General features: G+C 48.2%; 1 protein-coding gene across 8 annotated transcripts in view; it reads right to left on the bottom strand.

The window, feature by feature from the left end:
* The window catches only part of LOC125739345 (uncharacterized), a 42,696-nt gene that overhangs the window by 3,257 nt on the left and 18,289 nt on the right, over window positions 1-21,150 (bottom strand). For all 8 annotated transcript variants that reach the window (XM_049009357.1, XM_049009359.1, XM_049009363.1 and 5 more), the window contains exons 3-12: window positions 20,696-20,813; window positions 19,792-20,296; window positions 19,030-19,467; window positions 11,673-11,840; window positions 11,097-11,177; window positions 10,601-10,713; window positions 10,447-10,505; window positions 9,266-9,355; window positions 3,611-3,654; window positions 346-536 (exon numbers count right to left, since the gene is read on the bottom strand). In XM_049009357.1, the coding sequence (XP_048865314.1) occupies window positions 346-536; window positions 3,611-3,654; window positions 9,266-9,355; window positions 10,447-10,505; window positions 10,601-10,713; window positions 11,097-11,177; window positions 11,673-11,840; window positions 19,030-19,467; window positions 19,792-20,296; window positions 20,696-20,813 (1,807 nt within the window). The remainder of the gene's footprint in view (window positions 1-345; window positions 537-3,610; window positions 3,655-9,265; window positions 9,356-10,446; window positions 10,506-10,600; window positions 10,714-11,096; window positions 11,178-11,672; window positions 11,841-19,029; window positions 19,468-19,791; window positions 20,297-20,695; window positions 20,814-21,150) is intronic.

Here is a 21,150-nt window from a genome sequence, read left to right as displayed (position 1 = left end):
GCAGAATGGGGGGTTTCTGGGGAAGCCGGTGAACGTTACATGACACTCAAAAGTGCAAAGAATAGTGCTTAGGTCTATGATCCTATGATGCAACTCTGATTAAACCTCACTTTCATTGTGAGCAAAGAAATCATGATTGACTCAAAATTGCTAAAAGAAAAAACACACCATTCGTCTCAGATTCAGCAGAGACAAGAAAGGCATTCCTCCCAGGTCCTGTTTCGCAAGCCTCAGGAGTTTGTTAACACTGAAATCATTCGGTGTAAAGATTCTGGCAGACAGAGCTAGAACGATGGGGAATAGGTGGTGAGCAAACAGGTTTTTAGCGTGGGCAGAGTTACGCACTTTTCTTGCCGTCGGAATCGGCATGGACTTTGCGCACCAGGAATCCGTTCTTGTAGAGCAGAGCGCCCGGCTGCTGCGCCACTCCTGCGAAGGGGTTACTCCCACTGCTGACTCGCTTCATGGTGTGGGAGGCGGAGTCCGTGCGGCCATCCGCCAGCTCTGAGAACGACTTGCGCAGCTCCTCCTCATCGCTATGGAGACAATGGAATGCCGTGTCTCATGTGATCATGATCTCGAATTTGATAAAATTCGGCAAAGAAAATGCTTAAAGCATTAAAAATATATAAATAAGAAATCCAAATGAACAGTAAGACAATAAAAGTCAAAAAGAATTTATGTTCTTCAAAAAGTTATCTGCTATCTTGGATGGTTAGATGAACACCACTTCAGCTCCCACTCTCTATAGGGGCAACCCAGCCATCTCATGTATCCATTAAACTTCGCCACCAGCTCATTCAATGAATCAGCTTAATTAGCTGAATAATCTGATGAGGAATTGATTGGCTAAAGATGGTATGCTAGTGGTCAAGTCAAAAAATATATGGGTCAATTGCATAGTTGCTGCAAATAACAGGGTGACTTTAGCAGATGTTTTGAAATGGCCAAGCTGACACACTAAGATATAATATCATAGTTTTACACCAACATGACGATCAATTAAACATAATTTTCTTTCACTACCTGCTGAGCTTAATTCTTCTAACCTGGTGAAGCAAACCATAATGCAGTCAGATCTGATTTTTTGCCTTATCTGTTTATCAGAACATGACACAGAGGTGTATTTACAGCCAAGTATGGACCATCCGATTACTAAATCCACTTTTGTCCTCTGCTTGTTTCTCCAGGGGGAAGCGTTCTCCTGTATCAAAGCAACCAGGTGGAAATGACGGGTGCACTGGGAGATGCTGAGCATTGCTGTCACTCCTGGAACCTCACCCAGATGCTCTCCTGATTGGACAGCGGTGATATGAGGAGACAAGTGTCCTCCATTCTATCCTACAACTTGCTAGCAGAGCCACACATACAGCACCCCCCCACACACACACACACACACACACACACCATCCTATTTGGTCCAACCATCAATTTCACCCCCACTGCCTTTATCTCACTGCAGTGAAAGATCACACTCGCCTGGCTCCATCGGGGTCGGGGACGGTAGGACAACACTAATGAAGGCAAATATTAACAACAAATATTTTCAGATGCTAAAACATTGAACCATTTCAGGCTTGTCCGTTGCGATGGAAAATCCCTAATCGCCAGTAAGCGCTGGCAACGGCACAGGTCATCGGGAGAGATCTGAGGAACAGCAGATCCAACACACAGCTCTCTGTTACATAAACACCAGCCTGTTTCCGGCTGCAACAATCACTCATCTTGCACAGATTGTGAATCATAATAAATACAGCAGCCCCCCCCCCAATGAGAGAGAAAGAAATACAGCATAAAGAAAATGGCTGAACATGACAGGTGCAGGTGTAACCCGCCCCCCTCCCATTAACCCCCAGCATGGCCAAAAAAATGAGGTGAGGGTGTCTGCTTTTTGCCTGTTGCCCAGGTAACCGAGACATACAAGGAAAACTGAAAAGGAAACACAAGGAAAAGGAGAAAAGGTGGGAAGCATGAGGGAGAAGAGGAAAGAAGGGGGAAGAGAAGAAAAGGCGGGAAGTGAGAGGGAGAAGAGGAAAGAAGGGGGGAAGAGAAGAAAAGGCGGGAAGTGAGAGGGAGAAGAGGAAAGAAGGAGGGAAGAGGAGAAAAGGTGAGAAGTAAGAGGGAGAAGAGGAAAGAAGGAGGGAAGAGGAGAAAAGGCGGGAAGTGAGAGGGAGAAGAGGAAAGAAGGAGGGAAGAGGAGAAAAGGTGGGAAGTGAGAGGGAGAAGAGGAAAGAAGGAGGGAAGAGGAGAAAAGGTGAGAAGTAAGAGGGAGAAGAGGAAAGAAGGGGGGAAGAGGAGAAAAGGCGAGAAGTAAGAGGGAGAAGAGGAAAGGAGGGAAGAGGAGAAAAAAGAAAGAAAGAAACTCACAAGAGGCAAAGTTTAACAAATGTCTGCTGAAATGAACACCGACAGAGGAGAGAGGCGGAGCCAGAAAGAGCCAGAAAGAAGTCCACAGCTGGGGGGGGCACATTAAGGATGACATCAGTGACTCTTCATGTGTTTATATGGGTTACAGGCCGTGGCTGCAACTGAGGTGCCGCTAAGCTGACTCTAAATGAGGCAGCCTGCTTCTCATGGGCCCTCATCACTCTGCCTCCTGGTGGAGAGGCACACCACTGCATTGATGTTTTTGGCAAATGTGTGTCAACGTTAGCTAGACATTACTTCAGAAACAACTGACTGACAGTGTCTCCACACAGCCATCGCAGGGAGTCCAAGCTTATCACATTGCTGTAAGAGATGCCCAGGTTTTTACTGCCAAAACGTTTGCACCCGCAATCAGGGTGCCTTCAGCCCACAACCCATAATTGCAGTGGGGAGCTGTGACTATGGCAACAAAGCCTGAAATGACCTGCTTTTAATTAGTGGCTTAGGAGATGACAGAGGCCGGGTTTGGAATAATAACCCCCAATACACAAGGACAGACGAAGAAGAGCAGAGATGGTCACACTTGACAAACCCACCTGTAGCCACCACAGAAGCTGAGGGTAAAAAGTGGGGGGCCACCTGCTCCCACCTGCTCCAACCACCCATTCAGGAGGGATGGATTAAAAGCCCAGAAGCTTCTCTCCTGAGGTGGCCGGGTCCCAGGGGTGACGTGGCTCCCCACAGACTTCTGGGTAATTGATTCCTGTGGTGGGCACTCTGCCCAGAACTGACGGCTTACAGACCTCCTCCTGTACCCGCGGCTGCCACAGGGGGCAGCACCTGTGTCACCAGGAGACTTCATCATATCTCTGTCCAAAACCTATTTCTGTCCAATGTCTGTCCCACTAGCTGCCAACATCTCCCATCTACTGCACCCTCCTGAAATGATCCCTTACAACCCTGCCAACCTCTGCCACTGCACCAACAGATGTGACACGACTTTAATGTCCTGAGAAGGGACAGGACGAGGGTGACACCAAGGTCACGTGAAGGGAGGGTTTGCTGCTCCTTATTTGGATGTAAACACCCCTGTTGTGGAAGTCAGTCTAGTGCAACGGCAGCTCGCAGAGAGCTGACCATGATGGGTTCCGGAGAAAAATGCTAGAGACACAGATGCACACAAACAGACCTTACAACATTCACACGCGGCGGCAGTGCGACATGCCCGCACGACGACACTCACATGGTCCACTGCAACTTCTCATTCTTGATGGAGTTGTACAGCGTCTGCAGGAGCAGAAATCAGACAGTCAGGCTGGAAAGGAGAGGCACTACAGACACAAGGCACATGCACATGCACAGTGGAAGTTCAAGTGCTATCAAGAAATGCTCCTTTAAAACACCATCAGTAAGGAGTTCAGGGAAACAAAATCACATCTGATTATGCACGACCACGTTGAGATACAGAGTACAGAGTCATGGATAAGCAGCCTGGAGACGCCGCCCGTTGGCTTGACTCGATTTCGATTCTGCCGCGACAGCAGTGAGAACTGTGCATTTTTCGCCATATCTCCCCCCTCTGGAACAGCGCCGGCAGCTAAGCATACTAACAAAGGGTGTGTTTCATTTAACAGTCACCCTCGGCCAGTGGAGGAAAGGTCAGGAGTCGGGTACACAGCAGCCAAGTGGCCCCTGCTGCCCACGCCAAGGCCCCGTCCAATCCCGGCCAGGCCCCCACCTACAGACCATGTAAGCTCGATCCCAGCTACTGTCCTCCCAAATCCCACTGCACAGTTACGCATGGTATGTATGTGAATGATGATCCAAATGCAAGCAACTAGGCTGGCACTTCCAAGCACATCCAAGGCAGAGCCCCCTGTGGGAAGAGCGTGCAACTGCATGGCCCTGTTGAAGGTCCCTTAGGAAATATATTACCCAGCTGTAACAAAGTCATAAATAATGGGGACATCATGTCATCTCCTGGGAGTCCATCAATCTTCAGCTTTGTTCTTTGCCCAACCAGGTTTCTCTGCCTGTTTGTAAAGATCTAGTTTGTCTTCTGAAGGTCCAATGAGAGATCCCCCCCCCCCCATCTCTCTGCCGGTGGCCTCTCCGGTTTTACGACGTGGGAGCCCAGATTACCACCCCCAAGAGAAGCCAGAAGCAGGGAAACAGAGTGGTGTTTGTCAAAACCATAGCACAGCAGAGGCCAACTCCGCCTTGTTCATGTGAGCAAATAAAACACAACAAAAGCCTCTTAATTCACCTTTCATGGACCAAATGCAGACAGCTAAAGAGAACATGAATCACCGCAGCTCAAACAAGATCAAACTAAGTGATCACAGGTGTCGAGAGGCTTTGATATTTTTTATTTATTTCTTTGTTTTATATTTGATATAATCAAAGTCTAACTTCCAAAAAGCTTATCAATCAGAGGAACACATTTTCCTCGGTCACCAGGTACCATTTAAAATGAACAAAGAAAATTCCAGAGACGTCAGCATGCAAGCAAAGCAACTTCATTCATAAAAACATAAACAGCAGAGAGAAATACCATAGGGGGTGACCTGGGCCCAGGTTGTGCCACTGCTTTACCTTTTTCTTGCGAGCCTTGGGGTGGCTCTGGCCATCCTGTGACTTGCCCAGCAGGTCGGGGAAGGCCTGAGGCTTGAGGGAGCGGGGAGCGCGGGGGACGCGGGTACCGGAAAGGGTCCGTCACTCGGAAGTCATGGCCATAGCGCACGGAGCAGAGCGAGTGGGAGCGCAGACGACCCGCTGAGTGAAGGCTATTTACGCCAATCATGTCTCCAGGGGGGCAGTCTGGGAACTTTGGGAATCAGGTATCTGACCAACTCACACCTCGTGGATGCAAGCCGCTACTCCTCCAGTCTTTCGTGCTGGACCACGGCGTACCTCTCTGGGCCCCTCGGTCACGGCTGACGGTGATGGCAGGCAACCGCTCACAGGGGTAACAGCAGAGCCTCACGTGCAGGTAGAGCCTGGGGAGCACGGCACCTCAATAATACATCCGTCCATATCCATAATGCATGGAACTCAGAGCCAGCTGACCAGAGAGCCCTCTGGCTGGCTCCAAAGCAAGCCTGAGGGTTTGGCGCCTGCAAAGGCTGAATCCACAGACCCTGTGGCAGCAGAGGACGCTCTCTCTGCCCCGGCAGCAGGGGGCGCTCTCTTTACCTGTGCAGTTTGCACGGTCTTGAGAGCCAGATCGTTTCCGCTGGCCTCACCATGATGGGTGGGTACCACTACGCTCTGCAGCCCTGGTAGCAGCCACACGTAGGGGTGGAAAAGGTCGGCGACAGGAAAACACCCAGACGCAGGCCGAAGGACGGCTTCCTCCCGGTCTGGGGTGGCAATTCTTAAACCTCACGCAGAAGGAAAACGGAAGAGCGTTGCCAGGAATTTCATCAGGAGGAAGCGGGAGGATGCCGACTTTGCTTGCCAGAGTGAATGGCAGCTAGCTGCAGGTCCGGTCAGTCCCGGATCCACGGAGCAGGGGGCCCAAAGAGGAGCCCAAACTGCAAGAGAGCTTCTGCTCCTGCCAGATCAGTATGTCCCCATCAAGATGCTGCGTCTGACCCCAGCGGTTCTCAGCCCTGGCTTCAGGCTGCTTTGCGTCTCCTTCCCAAACCTGCCGCCCTCTTCTGCTGCAGATGAAAAGTCTGTCTGTATTGCAGAGAAGTAGAGACCTGATGGGACCGAGAGCTCTCCTCTCTCTCTCTCTCTCTCTCTCCCTCTTATTCTCTCTCTCCTCTCTCTCCCTCCCTCTCTCTCTCAGTGCAATGCTCATCCCCTCTCCTTCCGCCCGCAAGCAGCCAATCACAGATTCCTCCTCCTCCTCCTCTTCTCCTCCCTCCTTCAGATGCCAATTAGCATTCCACACTCGTCTCTGTTCCCAGGCAGGAGAGATGAGGAGGGATATAGAGATGGGAGATGGAGGTCCCCCAGAGCAGGAGTAAATCACCCAAACATACATCAATCAATTCCTCAAATGGCACACATATAAGGCCATCACTATCGACATGATGGGACGAGAGAGGAGACAAGCTCATTAGTAACTACTAGTAATAAAAACCCTATTTTATAGCTGTAAGTAAACACAACTGGTTTTAAGTGGAGTAGGTAGCAGACTGTTTTAAAAAAACAGTCACCACAGAAATGCCCGTAAAATTCATAAAAAGGGAGAAACACAGACTGACCATCTGGACGCTTTATAAATACCTGTGAATATCAGGCAGACAGATATTGACTTTCAGACTAGCAATTAATTCTGTGTCTTCTGGCTGCAGAGTCTTTTTAATTAGGACGTCACAAACAGGAAGAAAAAAAAATCAATAACATTGAGCCAAACTACAGGTTACAGCAGACTAACGCAGGGACCTGTCTTCTTGACTTCCATTGGAAAGGCTGAGTAAAGTGCCCAGACCAGGAACCTGAATGAGAGGGGAAGGGGGGGCGGCAATAGGGAACTCCGAGAAGGTCCATGGGGGGGCGCTCTGATCACGCAGGCAGGTATCCGGCTTATGGCGGCACTAAACTCACCGGTTACCTACATGAACTCAGCAGCCGCTGTATAAGCCTAGGTCCGGTACCAATTTCCACTGAGAAAGGTTCTAGAAGAGTCTGAGGATAGTGTGGGAAAGACTGTCCGGTTCTCCATTTCCTCTTTTTGCTTGTCACCCATGTCTCTGTTACAATTGCCTGGGAGAGACACTTCTGGGGGACCCTGCTGGTGGCTTGTCTGTGCAGTCAGACCAAGACCCATCTAACATGAACATGATGGGTGTGGATTTAGTTGATGTCTAAAGACACAAACTGGAGTTTACAGCTTAGCCAGACAAACGGATAGAAATGTGTGCAAAGCCTTAAATGTTAAGGAAAGGAGGGATCTGACATTATTCTCTCAAAGTTCCCTTTCATAAAGCAGTTCGATCCACAAGAAATACAGAATCACGAGTCACAACACGCTGCAGCAATCCATCTCTTCCTAAGCCAGTCGTGAACATCTGGGGACAGGACAAGCAGGTCTGCAGCTTTAGTCTTATTTTCACTATCATATACATAGTCCAAGGTGAAGCTGAGGCAAGGATGTGACACTTCTAACAGTCGCTCTGGCAGGGAGAAGCCCATCGGCTAAAAATGCAAAGCCGAGGAAGGCCACATGTTCACTCACGTCTGAGAACAACAAAAATCAGAGTGCAAAAAGTTATGATAATGTTCTGATGCTAACCTTAACCTTAACATTAATGATCAGTTTTTGATGGGGGCAGAGAGGCCCATTTGGCTCCACGGGCCCTCAGCTCTGATCCTCCTGGTGACTTACCACTGAACGCCAGCTGGCAATGACGACTGCCCTGATTACCACAACCTTCCTGCAGGGGGCAGTGGTACTCCTAATGGCACCACTTCAGAGGGCCAGTAAATACAGTACAGCAGAGCTTACAGAGCACGGGAGCAAGGAGGCACACAGGGATGAAGCAATAGGACATAAAAAGTGTTAATACGTCATCCTGTAATGAAAACGGACGTAAGCAGCACTGAGCACCTGCTGAATCTCATGGTGAGCAGGAGAGCAGGCGGCATCCTGCATTTTACAAAGAGCACTAAGCTAACACTTCGCCGGGGGCAAAACACAAGCTGCCCATCACCTCCGTGGGCAGCTGGCCGGCATTGTGAGAAGAGCCAGGTCAAAAGGTCGGCTGTGGGTTTAGGAGAGCGAAAGCAGGGGCACCTGGAGATATGGAGACACTTCAGGAGGAGGCCCAACCCACACCAAGGCCCCCCCGAGACAACATTGCGCACCCAGGCATGCAGGACGGGGGGGAGGAGCGGGATGTGGGAGGTGAGACTATACAGAGGGATGGAATGAAGAACAGAGGAAGAACGTGAATTTGCTACGAGAGAGAGAGAGAGAAGGAAGGAGTGGGATGTGAGAATACTTGAAGAAACATATGAATTCACACCCTGCATTAACAACACCTCACTGGGGGCAACATGCTCGCTGTGCTCTGCCTTGAGACAGCCAGGCCGCTTCCAGCATTCATCAGCTGACCACCATTAATACAAATAAGAGCCAAACTGCTTGGTCATCTGAGGTGAGACACACTCTCCTCATCAAGATGGAAATCTCTGTCACAGGTGTTCGGAAATGCTGACGCAGAATGCATGTGATTACAGAAACTTCATTATCATGGGCAGGAACTTTTGGCATCGCAATGCACAAATGTATTCCGTAGCTGTTAACACGACAGACGCTAGCTTCTCATTCCTGGGAACTGTTCACAGCTGCAGCTTGACTGCAGATTCATAACAGCTGGGCAGTGTGTAGGACGCCACTGCAGCCTGCACTTTCCACACGCTGACCCAGCACACTGTTGAGCATGTCACACACCCGCTATCTCTGCCTAAGCCACCCCTGGCCCAACCCCAGCCCCCAGGCATGCTAGGCATGTCGCGCTTACTCCATATCACCCTGGACTTGGGTCTGCTGTGTATGGAAGCTCCTGGAAAATGTTTCCCATAAACATAGTTAACAGGATGTCATTTAGGAAGAGACAGTCATTAAGAAAGAGACACTAGATGCAGACACAAAGCGGAACAATCATTCTAACAACCATTCACATCCCTCACGAAGAGCGTGACAGTCCTCTGATTAAATCTTCTGAATGATCGATGTATTCTGGACTTTGGGTCTGTCTGTCTGTCTGTCTGTCTGTGTGTGTGTGTGTGTGTGTGTGTGCGCCATAAGGATAGGTATACCCTACATGTGCGTGTGTGCGTGTGTGTGTGCGCGCGTGTGTGTGCGCGTGTGTGTGTGTGTGTGTGTGTGTGTGTGTGTGTGTGTGTGTGTGTGTGTACGCGTGCGTAAAGACTCACAGACCTTGAGCAGATCTCTGGGAAAATCTTGCCCGTCATTGAGCCCTTCCAGGTTGCCAATGAACTGCAGGCAGGACATCCTTTTGCCAATATTCTGGGAGGAAGAACAGAGAAGGTCAGCGCTGACGGCAGGGGACGCCAACTCCATCCTCTAATGGAGCACTTCCCAACCTGCTCCAAGCTGCTATCACGCGAGCTCCTCACCTGAAGTAAACATTTTGCCAAATCAGCTGAGTAGCCAGTCTTAATATGCCATATTTTGTACTGTACACTGAACATATCACTCCCACAATAAATTAGATTTAATGATCATGCATGCTTGGAATAGAGTGTTAACTGTGTCACAGAAATGCTTCATAAAGGAAAATTCTAAAGCGTGTGAATCTGTGCAACTCCCCAACCTCACGATCAGGTTCACACTCACATTTTTAGTTTAAATATCAGTATTCTGTAGACTTAGCAAACAAATGATATAAATAAAAAGGAAATGAATAGACTTTTGACATAAGCTGTGTCCAGCTGTCACTTACAGACCCACTGCCCTTCAAGCTGCGACTGACTCCCTGCACGCAAATTAAGCTCAAGAGCAGCCAAACAGCCACATGGGCTGAGGACCTGCATCAGAACCTGCAGTCATGCTGCACTGGAACACCTCTGTGCCAGAGGCAGCCCAACAGATAGGGGATCCAGTTAGCAGATTAAAGGCCCAGCATGAAATATGAGGTGGCTCCACAGAGGCAAAGGGAATGAACCTGTGTCAAACACCCCCGTCAAACCCACAGTGAAGAGAAACAAATGCTAATCCAAAGAATCTGGGAGCCCTTCTCTGTTTTCTAAAGCATTAAATTGGATCTTAAACAATCTTACGGGAAAATGCAGGATAATATGCAGGGAAAGTTTTGCCTATGGTATGTCCAGTATCTGTCAATTATTTGTCCAATTAGGATCATTACTGCATTCTGTCCCGGATCATCATCTACAGCCTTAAAATGTGCTCATTCATACTGAGAGGCTCTCGGACCCCATACACTACTGGTGCCTCATTTGGGTGGTTTTAATTAACCAGATCCTGGGGGGCCAGGATTTAAACATCTGTAACAGTCTTACATCCCTGGCCCTGCCTTCCAAGGAAACATCCTCAGTCCACCCATGGCAACCCATATCCTCCATCTCTCTCTCACTTACGTGGCCATGTAAGTCCGTGTTAAGCAGCATGAGGGCGCAGGTCAGGGTGTGGACACTGTCTGAAACAGAGGGACACTCTGCTCTAAGGACGAAGGGCAGTGGGATAAATCGGCACAATCATAGGCATCAAACATGTAGACAGAGTTCCTCTTACCTTCAGACGGGATCATTTTGGGGTTGCAGTGGAAATACCGCCTAGAAAAGTAGGACAGTACCCTCTCCCTCTCCTGTGTCTCTCCTGTGAGGGCAAACTCCTTCAGGAAGGCCCTGGGACAGACAGGAATCCACAAGACACTCAGGATGTCCCCAATACAGCAGAGAATTTTGGCCACACTCTCAAAGGTCATAGGTTTGGGTTTCAACATTGGTAGGGTTCAAATAAGCCCCAGCCCCCCCCCCACCCACCCCCAACACGGTATTCCCACAGTATTGGTGGAGACATGTCCCTACAATCTCCAAACCTTAACCCAAATCTACACCCCTTACACTCTCTACAGGAAACATTGGGTCATCCACTCAAAAAGCAATCCTGAAGCTATGATCATGTCTGCGATGCAGCATAATCAGAACAGCGAAACCCTGACAGCAGAAGGGATCCGTTCGAATCCAGGATGGAGACACAGCTGCGCTAAAACATTTCACATACGCACCGGAGGGCTTGGTCCACCGTCAGACCAGTGAAGTTGAAGAACCTCAGATACTCTTCAGCCACCATCCGGCTGAAATCGTTGCTACGTACAGAAAGGGGACAGAAAGATGGTGAAAATGGCGCAACCCTGCTCACCGCCACCCAGCTTCACCCTGTGTGCTGTTTCCCTCACTGCTACACCATTGAACTCAATCTAAGACATCCCATACACTTTGCACCTTCTATTTATGTTTGCACTTTATATACATTGTCTGTCTGTAAATAAGATGTCATTTATATTGTATTTAATCTGTACTCTTTTGTTCTATTGTATTGTAATGTACCGGAAAGACAGCAACTGCCGTAAATAAATTCCTTGTGTGTGCCACACACACACACTTGGCCAATAAACCTGATTCTGAACTTCCTGAAGCTTGGCTTTAAAGGTGGCAGCTTTACTATGAGAGTGCTTTTATCTTCAGGAACAGAACAAGCGCCCTTAGGGTCAGCACAAGAACATGGCAGGTGCGGAGTCTCTGCTGATCCCCCCAGGCTGGCAGTCCCCACATAGACCCCCCACCACCCCACCACAGCTTACTTCTTGCTTAGGTGACGGGCCACATCTGACTTTTTGAAGCCATCCAGGTTGAAGAGGCGCTTAGCGAGACGCCTGGCGGCCCCCGTGTCCGACCTGCTGCCATTGAGGAGGCAATCGGCTGGCTCTGGGTCTGGGCTGGGCCCCACCATCAGCCAGGCCGGCTTCTCTCTGCGTGCAGAGGGAGGAACGGGTTCAGGAGCATGATGGAGAGTTTGAAGGGGTGGGGGGCAGGCCCAGCGAGGCAAAGAACCTCTGTTCAGGACACACCATCACTACCAGCCGTTTAATAACTTGTTTGTTAATATTTTACTAAACACTGTACTGTCCATCATTTTGTGAAAGAAATAACACCATTAATATAAAACTGTAGAAGGTAATATAATGTACTGTTGTACAAAGGTAAAACATAGTAACTGCACACTTTATCAAAACTGAGTTATAATAAACATTAGGTCTCATATCCTCTGTTTTATATAGTGACGAAGTACCTTAGTTCAGCCATGCTTGGCTTTGAATAAGTACACTGTCATTTACCTACATACTATACATACAGGTGGACAGTCAAAACTTTTCTTTAGTATCACTGTCAGCGTAATTACTGTGTTTTGCCTACTAGGGTCAGTATAAATTAAAATACACACTATAATACATACTTTACTGATTCCAGGAGGATATTTGTTTGCATATGGAACCAAAGTATATTAAAGGCACAGACATAAACATATGCAAAAACACAGTACAAAGACAGCACACAGACTGCAAACAATATACATTTATGTACTTTTCAAATTATTTATTAAATGCATATTGCTCCACAGAGACAACTAGTTTAACTTTCACGAAAACCAGGCCATTAAAGTAATTCATTTAAATTAAATTTTGCTTGTTAATATGTGAAAACTGCAGATGGTAACATTGAGCTGGACCCGGACCGGGCCGCTCCGGTTTCACATTCACTGGTCCCGGCTGAGCATTTTCCCCCCTGACCGTGAGCAGGGAGCAGCAAGTCCCCAAGCTGCACACGTCGTCCTTCCTGTTTCGACCCCCCCTGCTTTTATCACGGCTTTTCTCCATGTAAGTCATTCAGCCGCTGGGCCAACATGATACACCAAAAATACGTTGATTGCAAACAAACAGATGGAATTTTAAAAAAGCAGTAAAACAGAATACAAGACCCCCCCCCCTGCCTTTCCAGAAACAGGCTGTAGCTCTGCTATGTTCTACTAAATGGGGTGGGGGGTGACTCTGACCTTCACATATTTACCTTAGTTACTCGCCGAGTTGTATTTAAACTCTAGAGGACATCTTTAAGCTCTCCGCCTCACGTACACTTCAAAACTTGCTTAATTGCCAGTTCTGTTTGCATTCAGTCCGTAGTATTATATCCAGAGATAAACTCTTACAGTTAAAAAAGATTATTCTTATCAGTAATAAACACTGTTTAATATGCTGTGAGATTAGAAATTTAGGGTATTCTTAGTCATACACTACTAAAACATTTTCAGTACAACGATAAATGGCGACGGAAGTATGAACATTTTCATTCAGACCTGGTCACCAGCATGTCGGGTGTTGTGGCATTTCAGGCAAAGATCTCGTTCTGTCAAAAAACTCCCAGCTTTCCTAAATTCCTTTGTGTGAAAATATGGCAGAGTACACCCAACCCCCCCCCCCCCCCAGTCCTGAAGGTTCAGCAATCAGCCCTTCCCAGCAGAACAGCCTGACACACAACAGGGGGGGCAGTTATCTTGTTTATTCTTGAAACAATGGACTAGCAATACCTCCCCAGAAGAGGAAAGGAGCTCACAGGCGCAGAGACACATTCTAGCACATTCTACCCTTTGTGAAAAACGCCTGATTACTTTGTCTTGTTTGGCCTTATCTTTAAACATACATTTAAAATACATGAAGTTACTGATCTTCAGCTTCCCTGTCCCAGGCTCATGTTCACATAAAGCCCATTCCTAAAGATAAAAAGCACACACAAATACTCCCTACAGGCATGTGACCTTGGATTAGAATCAGAAGTACTGAGGTCCAACAGAAGGCTCCTGAGAGACTATACAGCAAATAACTGTAACCATTATGGTGAGGTTCACTTCTTACGTACTTTAATAACAATAGCTATACATTTTGAAGTACAAAAGAACACAAAACATGTCACCTCAAATCCCTAACAGAGATATGAGTGACCAAGCATATTTAAGCTGCTATCCAGGTTGCCTTTGCTCCCTCTGTAGCGAAGATGCTAATGTCACATTCAGCCTCTAACACGCTGCCATATCAGCGCTGCTTCCGTATAAATAACCTCCCACCTCACATGCTTCCCTCAACACAACCAACAGCCAAAGCATTTGGCCATTCAGACACAGTTTGCACGAGTAGAAAAAAAAATTAAGCTGCTTGTTCGAATGATGACTGACAGGCCCTTTGGCCATAATCTGTGGTCCCAACAGCCAAAACACATCCTCTATTCTTCATTTGTGAATTTGTGAGTCATCATTGAGAAAGTCTATGATCCCCTGAGTGTCAGTGGCGTCTACACCCTGTCTGCTTTTCCTTCGCCGGTTGTTCTTTCTGTCTCATCACCTGTCTTATTTATTTCCCTCTGTGGCCTCGGATACTGCGGGATCTCGCTCCTTCAGGTACCCTTGGGACCGGTAACCGAACAGAGTTAATTTGCAATGATGACACTAAGTGGGTCAAACTTACAGTATTTGTAATGTCTGCTAACACCCGCTTTTAAGCATTTTGGGGTAACAGTGAGGCAGAGATTACAAATAAACTGACCCAAAATCAATGTGATCTATCCAGTGATATGTGTCTTTCTCACACTTCAGAGAGAAGAAAACACTACAGTAACACGTAGCTGTGTCAGAAAGTGCCACAAGAGCCTGGGACTGTGTGTTTAAGAGTGTATACATTCACACACTGCTCCTCCTCATTTGTTTTAGCCATTGTGGAGCACGTACCATACCCACACCTGAGCCTACCCCCCTCACAACCATCCAAGTTCACAAAGCAGGGGTCCGCTGCAGGTGACAGGAAGGAGCCCTGGAGTGCTCAGTATGAATGCACGATTCCCAAAATGACTAACCATTGATTCTCACTACTCATAACCAGTGGGGGCATTTCAGGTGCAGAAGCTACAAATACTGAGCACAATTTTGTCTCTGCCGACCAGTGGAGCCCTTAACAGGTCGGTAGAAACAAAATCTTGGTTGGGATTTGTAGCTTCTGGACTTCAAATGACCAACACTGCATGTGACTGTGTGAAAGTCATTCAACACATGCAAATGCTGTAAGGTGATACAGCAGAGTACATTACAAACAAACATTGCAGGACAAGATGACAAAGAATATAAGGTCTACTTCCACAGGGAAAAAGAACACTATAAACTAGACAAACAATGCCCTTGCAACAAAGACCATGATGACATTAGGTAAGATAAAGTTTCAGTTGCAGCAGGAGAGTGAGTGTGTTCTATAGCTGGATCTGAGGCAAGACTGCTGAAGACCTGGAGAGAACTGTCCAACATGCTTCTCAGCACTCAGCAATGCCATGAGGTCGGACCAGAACCGGGACGGAACATATCATAAACTAAGATAAATAGATCCCATCCCTGACACTTCATAGCATAAGTCGCAGCAGGCCCAGATGCCAGGAGGGGACCAGGGAGGAAGTGGGGGCCTGGCCGTGCTGTTTTTTAGGTCTGCTGCTGAACTTTAACTGCTCTTCATCCCATCTGTGCTCGTAGTCAACAATGAACAGTTGCCAAGTTCACTGAGCTGGTACAGAAAATAAGGATTTCAGCTACCGATTAAAAGGCAGGTGACAAACCCTCTGAGGTTTAGCACCCGCATCACTGCAAGTCATCTTCCCGCCAAGCTGTCAAGAGGCACAGCCAGCATAGGGCGTCCCACCCGCTGTTCCCTCACTCACCTGCGGGTGTGCTGCTGAGGGGCACTCCGCTGCCTGACATCCACTGCCCTGCCCTGCCAGCACAGCAGCGAGGTAGCCATGCAAGGGAAAGCAGGTCACCTCACACCCGGCCCCCTGCTCACGCCACTCTGCCTGTCTGCCTCCACCTCCTACCCGCTCAGATCCACTCCATCGAGTGCCTCGCTCCCCCTGCGCCGTGTCTCACAGTCCCCTATGTCTTCTGCCTGGATCGCTGTCACTCTGCTCCTCCACAGTCTCCCCCAGGACCGCGTCTCTCGACCCCTCCCCCCACTCTGCAAACTTTTCCAGTGTCCACTGCTTCCCCTTCACTCACAGTGGGCCAAATAAACTTGGCAGGATCTTACTGTGACTTTTCCTCTGCTGCTCCCCTTCTCCCCCCCCCCCCCCCCCCATACTCCTACTGCCAGCACTGCTATTCAAGGCAGTTGGAAAAGTAACATTTCCTCTTGTTATGGCTGCTCTCTCTCTCTCTCTCTCTCTCTCTCTCTCAAACTTTACAGATCTTTCTATTTGAATCAACAACTAATTTAATAACCCACTAAGTGGATATACATAAAAACAAGATAAATTAAACTTTTTTACAAGATAAATTAAACACATATATCTACAAGTACACATATATCTATATGCTCAGTTGCAAGTTTACTCGGAAACACCCAGTGAAAACGATTGCGGTCCCGCAATAAATCCCCATAATGATTGCCACGATGTTTAGCTTATGTTGAAACAGTCTAAGGGTGGTAACAGTTCAACTGCATGAACAGGGCCTTAGCCACATACTGATCTCATGTTCATTCATCATTAATGAATCGTGATGGACCTTTTATTTGAAGGTTTTACTATATTTTTTACTATATTTGTTAATTTTCCAAACCTTTGTGAACTAGTGAAGTAATGACTAAAGGAACAAATAATGAATAATACAACATTGTTCATGATTTGTATTTCAGTAGTTACTACTAAGTATTTGTGCCCCGTCAAGTAAAGCATTAAAAGCATTACCAATTTTTTACATTTTTTTAAGTCTTCTTTGCTACTACAGCTACACCAGCTTATCAGATTCCCTTGATACAAAATAAAGTGCCTGTTTGTTGTCTGGCCCCATGTAAGCCCCTGCAGTCCTCAGCCTCATGCAGCCGCATTGCTGCAGTCAAAGCAGCTGTCACAAAGATTAGTGGATGTGCGAAGGTTTGGCTGCTGACTTCTGGCATGTCTCTGGCAAATTCTGGACAAGATTTGGGCCTTCAAGCTCAGGCTGCAGCCAGGCAGCGCAGACAATGCCACTTGCAGGGGCCCGACCTCACGCCTCTTGCTTCTTTCAATTCTTTTCTATTTTAAACTCTGAAATCACAGGGTGCAGGAAGTTAATCTGTGGTTTCCATGGGGACCCAGTGCAGCTGGACAGGCTTCAGATCTGATTGGTTAGTTTACAGGAAACGCAAAGAGCATGACAGCACAGCTGGAGGCTGACTAATTGTGGGGTGTGCTCAAACACACGCACACACACACACGTTTATATTCTTATATTTGTAGGAACGCTCCATTCATTTCTATGAGAAATACCCTAATCCCAACAATAGCAACCTTAGCCCCCACCCAGCCCTAACCTTAACCATGAGTAACCAAGCAAAATACAAGACTTTTGACATTTTTAGTTTTTTGATTGCAGTCACAGATTTTTATGAAATTATATTTCCCCTTGTGGTGGCCAAAAAATGGTCCCCAAAGCGCTACAATAACAGGTTTCTATTTCATTTGGTCCCCAGAATGTAATACATACATAAACACACACACACACACACACCTCACACAAAGAACCAGACAGACACGGCCGCAGGACACAGATCTGATGAATGATGGCAGGAAAGTACGTTTTCTTCCTCCATGAGCTACATGAGAGAGCCCTGGAACCGCAGCCACCCGGGATTAAGGGCGGGGCCCCAGCTGCCAATCACAGGCGCTTCCTCTGGCTCCTACACTGCTGCGGTTCTGCCATTGCCTGCACGGGTCAGCTTTACGTCTCTGAATCCGCAAGTGCAAACCTGAGGCAGGACAACAAGGCGAAAACGAAAGGGCAGCAACCTCACACTATCAATACTGCAGGTCACCCTGCCGGTACCCCTGTGTGACAGGAGCACACACTCATCATCAGAACCAGCCGATGCTGTTCTCTGCCTTCACTGATGCACTACATTTCCATTCATCTGGACTTAATTCAATGTTACTCTGTCAAAGTATAAGACCACAGTTCTTAGCAATCTAGTTTCATGCAGCTAAAAACAGACACTGCCTTGCCACCAGAGAGAATTTAAGCTATTATAAAAAACACTTTTTTCACTCTGACTTGCAGATGCTCGACAATTGTGACTCTCTGGTTCCCCCTACTGCTAATTCTTAAATATAACATTTTGAAGTCTCTTCAGTCCACTTTTCAAGCTTACTTCCCCAATTCGGAAACACACCTAAATGGAATCTCTCACCACTGAAAACATCCTGCAAATTAATCCTGACAATTAATTTTATTTAGATTTTTTTTTACTATTCAAGTTACATCACCATATGTCTCCTGGTTTATCTTATAAAAACATGTGAGCTTTGTAAATAATCGTAGCAACTTCAAAGGGTCACATTTTAGCCAGACACGCAAATGCTTTATGCGGAGATAAAGTGCCCAGCTGCACCGTAATGAGTTTATTCCCATAATGACACACATGTTCAGAGTCATATGTCAGCCCGAGCTAAATCCTGCAGCCATCTGTTTGGGACAGTTCTGAGACTAGGCAGGGCTGCCTGTCATAAACAGCAGCAAGCGAAACGGACAGACACTCACTCTGTGTGTGCGTGAGCCTGTGGGGGTATAAATGCCACATCCTTCTGATTTAGACTAATCTTGAAAATATCCCTTGAAGCACAGATGATGAAGGGACATCCCCAGCTGATAAATCTTGAACAGATCACTGAGGAAGTGTCTGGGCTTTTCAGAAGTTTATTCACATTGGTGGTTTGGGGTAAGAGACGGTTAATTACAGTAAAATAAGAGCCAAAGGGAAGTCCCTGCAGAAAGAGTTCTGTGTGTGTGTGTGTGTGTGTGTGTCCTTGGGTTCTGCACAATCAGAGTGTTTCTCCTCAGTTTCACCCCAAGTTTCAACCAGGCTTAAGAGCACAGATTCCAGGAGCCACAGCCAAGCCAGCCCACAGTTGGAGGGTTCGCTGATGCTGAGGAGCACCTTGAAGAGTCGTGCTCAGTATCATCACAGAGAAAGTGAACGACGGCTCCTGAATCTCAGCATGATGGAAACAGGGTTGAAATAAAAACGTAAAGTGTGGACACTGCCCCCTGCCTAGAGCCCGAGAACCTTCAGGCACGACAGGGACCTGACGCCTGACACTCACCTGGCCTCAGGCTGCATCTCCTGAGAGGTTGGTTCAGAGGCGCCCTCCGGTGGCTTGTCCCCTGAGATGCCATCCCCAGCTACTTGTGTTCCTTCAGAGTCGCTGACCGCAGGAGCAGAGTCTGAGCGACTCGGCAGCTCGCTCTGGGCCAGCGGTGCGAAGCCGAGTTCTGAAATGCTCCGGGCACTCTGTCGAATCTGGCCTTGGATCTCAGGTGTGAGCGTGGGCAGGTCAAAGGTGAACATGGCCTGGCTAGAGACGAGCAGGTCCTCGCTGTCCAAGCTGCTGTAGGACGTCCCCTTGGCACGGTGCGACTCCACGATGCTCTCAAAGTGGCGGCTGAAGCTGTCCAGGCCGTCTTCTGACGTCCGTCTGGGGCTGCCCACCGCGATAGGTGACTTGAGTGGCCCCGGCTCATCAGGCTGGCTGTCTAACGGCCTGTGCAGGGACACAAGGGGTCAATGGGAGCACTGGCCAGAACTGCCTGCCATCTCGGCCACAAAGAACTAGTGTCACACTGTAGTGTCAGATCCTCAATCATTTCACGGAAATAAAAACAGATTAAAATAAACGTGGAAATTATTGAGCTTCTAAATGGAAGGAGGGAACCTTGCTTTATTTTGGAAACAAATTGTTTTTTCCCTCTTCTGAAGTGTATCCCCAAGCTTAGAGGTGTATGAGTTTGCTGGTCCTGAATAAGTTTGTACCTGCCTGCTTGTGCATGCATGAGTGCGTGCATGTGCATGTGCATGTGCAGCTCACCTCCGCAGCAGCAGGCTGAACACCTCATCCTCTTCCCTTGTGGCGTGCTGCCTCTTCCGGTACCCCTGCATCCTGACGCTGGCCCAGCTGACCATCTCTTCCTTCTCCTCCTCCTCCTCATCCTCCTCCTCCTCACCATCAGTGCGGGCATATGGTGCCCCACCCGGGGGGCTGCTGCCAAAGGCGGAGTCAGCCTCCTCCTGCTCAGCAAGCACCTCGTCGATGTCCGTCTCGCGGTAGCAGCGCAGTGGCACAGCATCCAGGTCCGTCTCTGAGTACTTGAGCGTCCGCCGAATGATTCCTGTCCTGGGCGCTGGGTCGGCTGCTGCCGGAGGGGGTGACATGAGCTCGACCTCCACATGCTGCACCTCGTGGTTCGCCAGCCGCAGGCAGGCATCTCCTCCAACCATCTGGCGGGGGGGCCGCATTAGAGGCAGAGAGCTGGGCGGTGTAGGTGGCTCACTGGAAGTACCACTAGAGGGTGTCATGGAGGTGTCTGGGACATCTTTAGGAAAGAAGCGTGAACAGAGGAGTGAGACTGCAAGGCAGATTTTATGCAGGATGTTTAGTAAGAAGGCTGCATGAAATAAAGAACAGGGAGAGGCTGCTGTCACATTTTTCCACACAGGACACTTTGCATAGGAATTAGCACTGTGGGAAGATAATGAGCATGACCTTCTCCAGCAGCAGTGTGTGAATGCGGCTACAGTCCACCTTTGCTAATCTCCAGACCCGAGCACCTAACCAACGTCACAGTGGGGTGCTTCTGCATGTAATTGGATTACATTTACATTGTAAAGCTGGCAACACGCTTCTCGAGGACAGTCAATGGGGAGGGGGGGGGGGTGTAGGGCAGTCAGGCAAGGCGCCAGATCCAAGCCGATCAGAGAAATGATAAAGCTACCTTCCATCCCAGAGATGGCGCTGTCCTCTGGTGACATACCGAACAGAAACTCCCACTTGGCACGAGCGATTCGTAGAGAGTGCAGGGAAGGGCCCACTGGAGAAGAGCCCCCATCAGACTGAAACACACATTTACACAGGATCAGAAGGAGAAAAAAAGACTGACTAATATATGATTAATTTGTCAGGACTCTATTCTGAAGTGCACCCCACTTGAAACAGAAAGATCAGCCTAAAAACTACATTTTCTTGCATGTTGAGTAACAGTGAAGGTGAGGCAAGGAAAGCAGCGTGGGGAGGTGAGCGGCTCACGTTCCTCTTAACCATCTGTTTCAGTACACGGGGCTGCCAGCTCACAGCCGCTTAGCATGCAAAGCTGATCTCAGTGCAGCGATGGGATTGCTGCACACTGACTGCGAACAGGTCACACAGGGCAGACCGTGTTCGGCGGAACCA

This window comes from Brienomyrus brachyistius, chromosome 3 (assembly GCF_023856365.1).
Source record: "Brienomyrus brachyistius isolate T26 chromosome 3, BBRACH_0.4, whole genome shotgun sequence".
Classification (NCBI taxonomy): Eukaryota; Metazoa; Chordata; class Actinopteri; order Osteoglossiformes; family Mormyridae; genus Brienomyrus; species Brienomyrus brachyistius.
The sequence above is the reverse complement of the archived record's forward strand: the minus strand, read 5'-3'. Positions and strand labels throughout refer to the sequence as shown.